Source organism: Rhinolophus hipposideros (genome assembly GCF_964194185.1).
Source record: "Rhinolophus hipposideros genome assembly, chromosome: 15".
Classification (NCBI taxonomy): Eukaryota; Metazoa; Chordata; class Mammalia; order Chiroptera; family Rhinolophidae; genus Rhinolophus; species Rhinolophus hipposideros.
The window spans coordinates 49,146,652-49,158,246 of record NC_138061.1 but is presented as its reverse complement, the minus strand read 5'-3'; the positions used below and the strand labels follow the sequence as shown (position 1 = coordinate 49,158,246).

General features: G+C 54.5%; 1 protein-coding gene across 1 annotated transcript in view; it reads right to left on the bottom strand.

Moving 5' to 3' along the window:
• Positions 1 to 7,597: 7,597 nt before the first annotated feature.
• The window catches only part of UNC5B (unc-5 netrin receptor B), an 80,404-nt gene continuing 76,406 nt past the window's right edge, over positions 7,598 to 11,595 (bottom strand). Inside the window, exons 14-17 of the mRNA XM_081074088.1 lie at positions 10,955 to 11,104; positions 10,185 to 10,349; positions 9,147 to 9,328; positions 7,598 to 8,401 (exon numbers count right to left, since the gene is read on the bottom strand). Coding sequence (XP_080930214.1) covers positions 8,239 to 8,401; positions 9,147 to 9,328; positions 10,185 to 10,349; positions 10,955 to 11,104 — 660 coding nt within the window. The 3' untranslated portion in view covers positions 7,598 to 8,238. The remainder of the gene's footprint in view (positions 8,402 to 9,146; positions 9,329 to 10,184; positions 10,350 to 10,954; positions 11,105 to 11,595) is intronic.

Sequence of the window (11,595 nt, the reverse complement as noted above, 5' to 3'; positions counted from 1 at the left end):
TGAGGGAGAACAAAAGGGTACATCGATGCTGAAGAACTAGGAGCATTTAGCTGGAAGAGAAACAACTCCAAGGGGGACCACAAGAGCTGTTTTCAAATATTTAAAAAACTGTCAGGGCATAAAAGACTTACACTTATTCCTCTTGATTCTTGAGGATGAAATCAGCCCCTACAGTGAAAATAAGTAAGCACTCAATGAATGCCAGCTATTGTTATTACTATTATGAAGTAGTGAGTTCCCATTTCTGGAAGTATTCAAACAGACACCAGACAAGCCCATGTCTGGGCCATTGTGGAGGGAATTCTGGCATCAGGTGAGGATGGAATAGATGGTAGCCAAGGACACCCACCTCTGCCATCCTCGAAATCTGTGAAATGAATCCTGATGAACCCCTGTAGCTCTCGGGGTCAGCCTCTGCCTGGTATAGCCCCTTGGGGTAATCACAGTATTTACTGGGGTGAGTACCAGGCATCTGTCCCTGGGCACCTGGCAGTAGGGGAATTACTGGGACCCAAGGGCCCGGCAGCCAATCCCTGCCCTGGGTTCCATCAGGCAGAGAGGCTCCTGGGAAGAGGATCAGCAAAGGCCACCATCCCATGAAGGGATGCGAGAGGGGGCTGGGGCAGGCTCCACTGTAACATCTGGTGCGAACTGGGAAAAGACGTGCCCAGGAAGTCTGCAGAGGGGGCTCGCTGCGCGGGACCCTGTGCCAGCCAGCCAACGCTTGAATAAGAGCAGCTCTGAGCCTGACCCTCCCCTGCTTTCAAACCTTGTGCAGCTCCCCACAGCCCTGCAGACCACAAACTAGCCTGCACAGTGTTTAAAAAAAAAAAAATTGAGCCAATAATGACAAATGGAATGATTTCATACACTCATCCTAATCCTAATTTCTGGTTTCTCGAAGCAGGAGGATGGAGCCGTCGTGGGCACTCACTTCTGCTTGGCAACCATGAGATTGAGCCCCTAGTGTAGGCATTCCCTTCTGGGGGGGCTGTGTGGTTTCCAGTTAGACATGGTATCCATTCTCCCTGTCACTCCCCTACTGCACAGAGGCCAAACATTTATCCTCCTGTTTCCCTCCAGTAGAGACCCATGCTGCTAACTAGAGTGGGAAGTGAGCAGTGCGCTGACAGCCTTATGTCTCCAGAAACAGCCGAGAGGACACATGTCTTTGTGAAGTAAAGTGTTCATGTGGCTGCTTCTCTCGTGCACATGACCAAGCAGGCTGGATCCGAAACATTTGTTTTTGACCCCTGCCTGCCCCCTCCCTACCAACAAAGCCCTGAGGCCCGGCTCTAGGGGACTTCCGTGAGCTGCCCCCAGTGTGGAAGAGCAGATCTGTGTGAACCTGGAGAGGGTGGTGGTCCCACAGGGAGCCACACCCCTATGCAGTGGGGTCAGCGTGGCCTCTGTGTCCTTCCCCGCCCCTAGCCCCATCCTCTACTGTCTCTGGCTCCACCAGCCCACTCCCCCACTGTGGGCTTTCTCGCTTCCATACCTGTGATCATGCTATTCCTGCCACCTGGTGGCCCCTTGGACCTTGCCCTTCCTGCCCACCCATTTCCACCTGCCTAAATATGACCCCTTTTCCGGGCAGCCCAGTGGGAATGACCTTCTCCTTTCTTCTTGCTCCCTCATACTCTGCTGGTACCATCTCAGGCTGGCTGCTCCTCAGTTCTGATGTACTAGTGGTGGGACTTCACTTCGCATTCTGTGAGCTGCTTGTGAGCTGCCCATGCCTGATTCAGCAAGTTCCCTGGCCCTGGGCTCTGTGCATCTATAAAAACTGATGGAATTTCCAGATATCCTAGACCCTCTCCTTGGGGGAAGCTTCTTAGGCTGAAGAACTGGGATGGGCAGATTCGAACCACCCACCGTGAGGCCTGGGCCAGGCCAGCCCCTTCTGGCTGCTGGTGCTCCTCGCCCCAGACTCCCTTAGTCCCAGGTTAGGGTCACTGAGAGCACGCCCACTCATACCACCCTCCCCGCATACACATGCTCAAAGAGGGCCTCACCATTTCAGCACCTCTGGCAGACAGCAGCCTTCACATCTGGCCCATCACCTGCTACCAGGACTTGAGCATCTTTTCTTAGTAAGAAATTTCAGAAAAGAAAGTCGCTGCCAATGTTTGCCTGAAAGCATCTCCCACAAAATGCGTAATTGAGAAACATCTTGGAGAAACCAGTGTTGAAAAATAGCGTCGCTTCCAGAAAGCCTTGCTCACCTCCCCTAAATTCTATGCGCCCCTCCCCTACGTGTTTCTCTCTTTTTCTTTAGACCATGGGCTCTGAGGGCAGTTTGTACCCAGCCCGGTGCCCTGTCCGTTGTTGGACAGGGAGCATGGAACGCTACCCGCTGCCCTGCCAGTTTGTGTATTGAAAAATCAGGAACCGGGAGTGGCCAATCTTGAGCACCTCCTGTCCCTGGAATGTTGTATCCAGGGCAGGGATTAGGGTGGGACCAGCATCTCATTAAGAAAGGTCACTGATTCTCCAGGGCCCAGTCTGGAGGAAAGACTGGGTGTGAGATTCCTGTACCAGTGCAGGAAGTGACAATAGTCTGATGGCAGCTTTCCCCTAAAGTGATAAGGGAGGGAGGGAGAAAGGTATTTGCTGTTGAGAGTGGGGAGTGGTTGGTTGAGTCTGTGAAGACGGGAGGGGGGCGCGGATAGCAGGCTACCTCAGCCCTCCAGTGGCCTGCCTAGGGCACTCGCTCGGAGGACTTTAAAGGTGAGTTTGGAGTTCCAAGACGGATGGGTTGAGCCTCAGCAACCAAAAACGAGACGGTCTTAATAATGACAAGGGAGGCAATAGTTAGGGACCTCCATGGAGACATCATTAAGGGAACCTGCTATCCACTGGGAAAGTCGGTGTCAGTGTTGACAAAATGAAGTTCGGAGCAGCTATTGGAAAAATAAAACTATTTCATGTTTATACCTTGAAGGGTTGAGGGTCTTGGATCAAATCCATTATATTTAAATATTTACATGTACGAATATATTTGTATCTGCATAGATCTTCCTGAGAGGATATATGAGAAGTGTAACAATTGCCTCTATGAGGGAGGACTGGGGCAGGGGCAGCAGAGGGAGGGAAGGAAGAAGCGAGTGAGTGGGACAGGAGAACGAGGACGATCTACTTTTCACCTATTCTTCTGTACCTTTTGAATTTTTTTATACTAGGGAATGTATTATAATTTCAATTAAAATGTACAAAAGTCTTGAAAAAATGTGTTAAACGCAACTGGATGAGGTCTTCCTATATCTGACCTCAAATTGGGGTTGGATTTCCTCTTCTTATGGCCCCCAGTGGACAAGGGGGCACCCAGAAACCTTTCATGGCAGCTCATGCTGGGGGCCTGAGTTTGCTGGCTGTGTCAGGCTGGCCGATTGGCTGGACACCTCACTGGGCAGCCACTAGGTCACAGGATTGAAATCAGGCCATTTTATGCTGGAACCAGACCCAATTCGGAGACCTGAGCTCCACAGGACAGAGGGGACCCACTGAAACAGGGCCACTGCATCATCCCGCACCTTCGTGCACATTAGGGGGAAAAAAGCCTCTCCGGACACTTCTCAGTGGGGAAATTAACGCCAGTATTTTACTAGAACAAGGTCCTTTACTGCCACCTGCTGGGAACATCTCATAGTAAATTCACAAGTCTACAATCTGGGTGCGAATGGTACCACCCCCCACCCCGCCCCCTAAGGTACCCTCGTACAGTGTGGAACTTGCTCAACCATGCAAGGCAGACTTGGGTTCAAAGTCACAGGATCCCAGCCTGCCCATCATTACCCTTCTGCCTCATGAATCCTCATGTCCCAAGCGAGTGCTCTGAACTGACTGACCTCTCAGCCTCAGCCCCAGCTGGGATATGGGATATACCCATCTGAATGTCTCACAGGCAGACAGGGTGTCATGTGGGGTGTCATGCAGGGACTCTGGTCCTGCTAACCACATGAGAACTCAGGACATGGTGAGGCCTAAAAGGAACACCCACGGAGCCATAGGTAGGGGAGTCATACCACTATAGTCTCGCTGGCGGCTGGGTTGGAGACACAGGAAGCAGGAGCCACACGATCTGTAACCCGCCGTCCGCTTCTCTGCCAACCAACCTCCTGTGCTAACTGCAATCCGCCTCTCTGCAATCCACAATCCGTGCTTCCTAGCTCAGCCACGGGTTATATCAGTGGCCAATGGCTACCTGGTTACAGCCGATGGCCAACTAGCCACAGCTGACCCGAGCCAGCACCTTTCCTTGTGAGGCCGAGAGCCTGGAAACTGCTCTCTGGGGCTGTCCCCACACAGGGACACAGGGGCTTCCTCTCTGTTGTCCCTCTCACACATCACCTCGTCCACGAAAGGCTCAAATGACTGACCCCTGAACATACTCCATGAATGTCTATGCCCTGACTGGGGATAGCACGGGCTCGAACTAGCAGCTGTGGTCGAGGAGAAATCCTTATTCCTCTCTGGGCGTTTTCCCCTCTGTAAAATGGTGCAGTTGAGTTTCATCACTTCCAGGAACTCTGACAGTGTCCCTCCCACCCCCAAACCCATGGAATTTTGAGAAAGCAGGAAAGCCATTCCCAATTACCGACAGAAAGACAGTCCAGAAGGCAGCAGAATACAACCTGGAGTTGTTGTTTTTTTATTAGACTAGGAAATATAATTTATTTCATAAAAATTAATTTTGTTACAATAGGAATGCTAAACATTATTTACAGGTTGTAGTTTACAGAATACACAGAGGTGGGATTGGGGCCATTCCTGCAGCCCTGCATCCCCCGGACATAAAATCATGTCTACAGTCCAGGCAGGGGGTCCAGCCCTTTGCCCCCAGGAGAGCTGCTTCCTGACCCCAAGCTCCTGATCTCCTCCCTTGAGAGGGCCTGCGAAGGGACCTAGTTCAGCTGCCTGGTTGCTGGGGGAAGGGGACCAGAGGGCCCTGGATCGTTCTGGAGCTGGGGAGGGTCCTCATGCCCTCAGAATGACCCGTGCCCCCGAGCTCTGGGGCCCCGGGCACGGTGAGGGAAGGCAGAGGGAGAGGCACATAGAGAGATACACCAACTGACCCTGTGGACTAGAGGGCACGCCAACCTCCGGATGTCCCAACTTGGGACTCGAGGAGAGCACTCTCATAGGTGGGGACTCGTTTTCGGAGGGGCACCTGATGTGCCCGTGGAGAAAAGCATACAGAGCACGCACACACACACGCGCGCGCAAACACCCCTGAGACGAGAGACAAACACTGCGTGATGGCTATGCAGGCCCTGCAATGGTCGGTACCTAACCCGCTGCTCTCAAGGTACATGGGCCACGTGGGGCTGCCTCTCAGGCCCCAGGAAGAGACAGCTCAATCCCACTGTGAGGTGGACAGTGTGGGGTGTAGTCACAGCAGCCTGGGCAGCAAACCCTTTCCCGGCGTCTCCTATAAAGCTGGATAGTTTGAATCCTCCCAGAAGCCTCCAGACAACTGGTTCTGTGCTCCAGGCCCTGGTCCACAATTCCTGGATAGCAGATCGGAAGTGGTCCCTGGGTGACTAGTCTGGCCTCATCCACCAAAAGCTCTCATCCCAGGCACGGAGCAAGCAGGCTTCTGAGGGTGGCGCCGGGCAGGCCATGGTAACTACCCACTACAGTTCCCATCTGAAACCTAGAATGACAGTGCACCAGAACCCAGAGGGCGTCAGGTAGCAGCTGACGCCTTCAGAAGGGACCTTCAGAAGGTCAGCAGGGACCTTCTAGGTATAAAAAGAAAATGAGGCCCAGAGAATGCAGTCATATGCCTCTGGTCACACAGTTTAATGGCAAAAGTAAAGCCTGAGTGGTCTTGGGACACCAGGCTGCCCATGGACATTGGAGAGCCTGGGATGGGAATGGCACTGGTAAAGCCCCTGGTGGCCCTGGCTGGGCTATCCCACAGGCCACCACAGCGTGGGCTAGGAGTGACCAGGGAGGCTGAGCCCCAGCAGACAGGTAACTCTGACAGGGAAGGCTCACTGCCTTTTGCGTGAGGCAGCATCTACAGAGACTCTGGGGTAAGGAGCTGGGGTCCCAGCCCTGGGGCCCCTGATGCAGGCCTGATACAAGGAATCCTCTCTCAAACTCCAAGCAGGCCCTCGTCTGCCCATGGCCAACCCACACCCCAAGAGAGTCTGGTGGGTGGCGAGACCCCCCATACGCCTGCAAGTCCATGGCAGGGAAGAAAGGCTGGGGGTGCTGGCTGGGACTGCAGCCCTAAAACCTGCTTTCCTCCCAGGAGACCAGACTTTCAAAGGCCAGGATATGCCCAGGCTGGCCCCAAAGGCTGCTCATTGACCTGCTGGGGCAAGCCCAGCGGTCAGCGCCCAGAGCTGTCAGAGGAGCGGGTACCTTGCCTGGGTGCCAACGAGAGGCCTTTGATGAGGGGTCTGTGCCAGCAGCGAGAGCCTGGTCCCCGTCACGGCCAGCCAGCTGGAAAGGCACTGGGACACATCCGTCCCCAATCAGGGCCCCTGGTGGCCTCTCAGAATATCCTGGAACAGGCTGCTGAGGGGGTGCCAGCCCCTCCACTCTGTCAGCCCTTCTTGTTCAAAGGTTACCTACCTCAAGTTCTCCCAGACTACAGAGGGAGGCGGGAGAAGGGCCTGTGGAGATCGGAGCTGAGAAAATCACCCCCCACCCTTGCTCTTCCACTCCAGGCGGGCGGGAGAGCATGTGAAGCACAGCCAGGACACCCACCTCCCAGCCTCCCGGGCCACAGGGCTGCTGCTAACATGTTCCTCAAAACCACACCGAGGCCCAGAAGCTCTGGCTCCTGCTGTTAGAGACGCCTTCTCATCCACCCCGTCTGGAGAAACGGAGGCGATGGAAAGGCGGGGCCTGGATTCCTGGGTTTCAAGGAAATGCCCACCTGCTCCAGCCCACCTGTTCTAGAGACTGCTAAGTGGGCAGTGTGGGGCTGGCCCTCCCCTGGAGGTGAAAGAGAGAGGTGTCCATGGGGGACTCTCATCCCCCACTTCCTTCTCTGCTGTGGCCCCACTTCTTGGCCACACCTTCTCTCCGGGAGCCACCAAACCATGGCATTGCAAACAGTCTCCCTGGCACAGAGATGGCCTGGCCTGGCCTGCCCATATTTTCCATCCCAAGGCCTCTTAACATGGCTTCCCAAGCCCAGAGGAGCCTTTGGGGGGCATCTACCTGGGGCTGTAGGAGGGAGGGCGGGAGGGAGGGCCACACCCCACTCCAGAGCCCCAGGCTCCTTGGCTTTACGGATTCAGCATCTGCTTAAGATTTTAGAGGGAAACAAGTAGCTTGGCTAAAACCCCATCTGACCCTGTACCACAGGGGAGACTGAGGTCTTGTAAGAATTTAGTATAAGATGGAATCATTGGCAGCAAAGTATTCCCTATTCAGTCTCTCTCTCTCTCTCTCTCTCTCTCTCTCTCTCTCTCTCTCTCTCTCTCTCTCTCTTCAACAAACACACACAGACACGCGCACCACTTGCACACACTTGCTCCTGGCCAGAACCGTGAGCACGTCCACACTCATCCACACTCAAGAAAAGAGTTTTCTATTTTTTTTTGGTGTTTTTCATTTTCTCTTTTCTTTTCTTAAAAAGGACTTATCCAAATATCTGGATAATAAATCATTTGCGTTTCCTAAGAAACTGGGTTTTTCTTTTCCCTTGTGGTTTTGGTGTTTTTCTTCTTCTTCTTTGAGACTTACTAGCAGTCGGAAGCTTTCTTTTCCTTTTCCTTTTAGCTTTTGGACAGGAGAAAGTTTGTCTGAATTGTACTTGACTCTTCAAAGAGGAAAATGGTGTGAAGAGAGGGAGCTTAGGGAGGAGGGAGAAATCAATAGCTGAGGAAGAAAACGAAGAATGAAACGAAAACAAACTAAACCCAGAGGTCCCAGGGCTGTGGACGGGGTGAGGGTAGGGTGGAGGGAGGGCCACCCCTTTGCTCCCCTAACTGCTTCCAGAGGCCTCAGCCCGACTCCAGTTTCCTCAGGGAGGTCTGAGGCCAGGAGAGACAGCAGGGGGTGGAGAAGGAACCCCAGGTCCTCCCGACACCAAAGTACATGGATTTCCTAAGGCTGGTCGTGGTCTGAGGGTAGGGCAAGGGAGGAGGTGGAGGGGTGACGCCGGCTGTGAGCTGGGGGGGCATCGGAGGCTGAGTTGCCCCCCAGGAGGCTGCCCGGGCCTCCCTGCGCCCGCCTCCTGCCAGTGCCTACCAGCCCGCAGACTGGGGCGGCTCAGCAGTCCCCATCGGTCGCCATGGCTACCAGCATCTCACTCTTGCCCATCTCCTCCAAGGCACTTGCCAGGCTGTTGAGGTCTCCATCCTGCTGCAGAGCTTCCCAGAGGTCCAGGATCACACCCGTGGGGCTTGCTTTCGTGGCAAAGTAGTTCAGGTACCTGGCGGAGGGCAGAAGGACACTGGGCTACCCAAAAGCTCAGCACCTCCCAGAAACCTGGGTGTGGAGGGAGCATGAGGAGGTGGTGGGAGAGTGGACTCTGGGGTCCCACAGTCCTGGGCCAGAATTCCAGCTCCTCTGCTTACAGGCTGTGTGATCCTGGGCAAATCACTGCCCCTCTCTGAGCTTTATAGTCTCCTCATCTCTAAAATGGAAACCGTCTTGCTCATCATTATTCACCATCTTATTATCATTGACAAACCCTGGCCACAGGAGAGACCGTTGAAACCTAGCACTCCATTCTGTCTTCCTCCTACCTTTATCCCTTGCTGATCTTGCCCCAGCCTTAGATATCTCAGTAAATCCCACCCATTTCTAGTAAGATGTCTTAGACGTGGCATCTGCTCAATGCAGGTTTATTAAATGGTTACTCAATGAGTATAACATCATAACAATGATTATTATTGCCATGGGATTTATCCAGCATTTTAAGTTCTCCAGAAAAGTTTCGACATTAAGATGTCTTCTGTCACTTAGCAAGTATTTCCAGAGCACCTGCTCTGTCCTGGGCTCTGGGGTGCTGATGGCGCTCAAACCCAGCAGGTGTCTGGCTTTATCTGAATGTCACAGACCTGTGGTCTGAGCACGATGCTTCTCAAGCAACGGGCTTCTCGGACTTACCACAGCCAAAAGGCCGGTGGGAATGGGCTGTCGTTTGGGTGGGCCAGGCCTGTGTCAACACTCACCGGTCCATGGAGAGCTTCTTCGCCAACAGGCGCCAGTCATTGCCCCGTGAGTTGGGGGCGTCCAGGCTGTTGCATATTTTCTGGCGGATGGACAGCGGGATCTTGAAGGCATAGGGTCCCAGCTGGGTGGTGACCGTGCTGCTGGGGGCAGAGCAGAGGGCATCCAGGGAGCCAGCAGGAGTCTGGAAGGGCAGAGGGCAAGGGTAAGAGGGGCAGAGGGCTCCCCCATGCCTGGTGCTGGGTACCTGCTTCTCCAGCCTTCCTGACTTAAAACGACGAACTCGTGGAGACTCCCGTCACTCCCGCCCTCTATCCTGGGCAGGTGCTTGCTGCTCAGTCAAAGACCTTCTCCCCTGGGGGGTCAGCTCCTGAGGGCCAGGTCTGTGTCTGTGTGCCTGACCCCCAGCCCTCAGGGGCTATACCATACTAATGGACTGCCCGGGGCGCACGCTAATACAGCCTCGGGATTACGAAGCCATGAGAAGCCTCAGCCCCAGTCTAATCCATAGGGACCCACTTTTACACACGTGGAAAACAAAGTGTAGCACGGGAGGCGACTTGCCCATGGTCACGTGCCAAGTTAGTGGCAGGGCTGGGGCTAGACCTATATCCAGTGCTCTTTACACGGCATGGCCAGCAGGGTATAGCACTGTCCCCTGGGTGGCTTGGCTTTCATGAGCCTCAATCCGGATTTCCAGTGGTGGAGAGCTGCACCCTCGGGCCATGCGATGACCTGATACAGGGCGATGGTACCTGTCCTCCCCGAAACCTACTTTCTCTTCTCCCAGGTGGGGATCACTACTGGATCTGTCTCCCTGGCAGTCGTGAAGGTTTAGTGAGAGAGTCTCTGTCGCCTGGCGCATAGTTCATGCCACGCACAGGGTCGGCACTCAACAAATGGTACCTAGCTGTTACAGCAGAAAGTAACCAAGCCTCCACTCCGACTTGGCAGGTCTCTGTGGGAGAGGGCATTTCTACTCAGATAAGGAGGGAGCGTGGGGGGTCTGCCTGCCGTACCCCAAGCCCTCCAGCCCTCACCTCTGCCAGTGTGGTGTGCAGCTGGAATATCTGGCCTTCCCCTTCCACCTGCCGCACGCAGATCTTGCAGGTGAACTCCGTGGAAGCCAGGCTATGCCTCTCCAGGGTAAAGGTGCAGTGCAGGGCCTTCTGGCTGCCACTCCAGACGTGATAGAAGGGGATCTCCTGGGGAAGGAGGGGCGTCAGGGTCTAGGAGGCGAGGCCAGCCTGCCCCGGCCTCAGGGAATGGAGGCTGAGGCAGGGGTGGGGCCTGAGTCAGGCCGTTCTGGCGTCTCCACCCAGACAGGCAGAGGAAGAGCTGGTCAAGGGCCCTTCAGCTGAGAAAGGGCAGCAGGAGTCACAAGTCTGAATGTGTGTGCGCGCCTGCGGCTGCGAAGCTTATAGACGCAGTGGTGTCACGGGTGGGTGGGGGCACCGGGAAGTGACCATCATAGATAAGTTTGGACAGTCTGCCAGGCGAGAACGCTCTTAGAAATGGTAAGGCCCTTTTGAAGATGATGTGGGCAGACATTTGTGCGTGGGACTGTGTGACAGGAGTAGGGGTGTGAGTGTGGCTTCAATGGCACCAAATGTGGGGCTGTGCCTAAGGAGGACTGACTGGGAGGGAGTGTGGGGTGGGGGAGACAGACAGAGATGGAAGGGCAAGGCTGCAGGGCCACGGGAGAAGCAGGGCCTGCGTCTGGGAGGGGGAATTGCTCTTCCCTGAGCGGACCCCTTAGTGTGCCCCCATCTCAGCCCCAGCCCTCCCCTGCCTTTGGCCCAGCCCTCACCTGGTACTTGGCCAGCAGCTTGCTCCTCCAGTGGGCATGGGGAATGTCATGGAGGGAGAGGCGCAGGTTATGGTAACTGTCTTTAAACAACAGAGGTTTGGGCTCCTCCACGAGGTAGCCGCCCAGGGTCCGCTCCAGCTCCAGCACCTCCTGTGGACCGGGGGACAATGGGAAGCGGGAGTCCATCATACTTGGCCAATGGGCCCTTTCCTACTACAAGCTTGGGGGTTGGGACAGACATGGGCAGAGGGAACCAGGCTGTAACACTGAGGGCAGGGGCCCATCTGAGCACAGGGCTGGGCATTTGGTAAGTGCTCATAGAGGCTTACTTGAGGATACATGGATGGATGGATGCATGGATGGATGGATGGATGGATGGATAAACAGATGGATAGAGACGGACAGAGAGATAAACATGAAGATGGATATACACATGATGGCTGTAAGATAGAAGGACATATGGAAGGAAAGGTAAATGGATAGATGTGTAAAGGTTGAGTGGACAGATTGACTGCTGACTGAATGAGCACACAGATAGATGGGCAGCAGCTGGATGGAGAGATGGAGAGATGTGCTGGGACTGAGTAAACAAAGAATGCCATCGTGTCAAAATGGCATTCTTTTGGAGACAGCACTGGGCA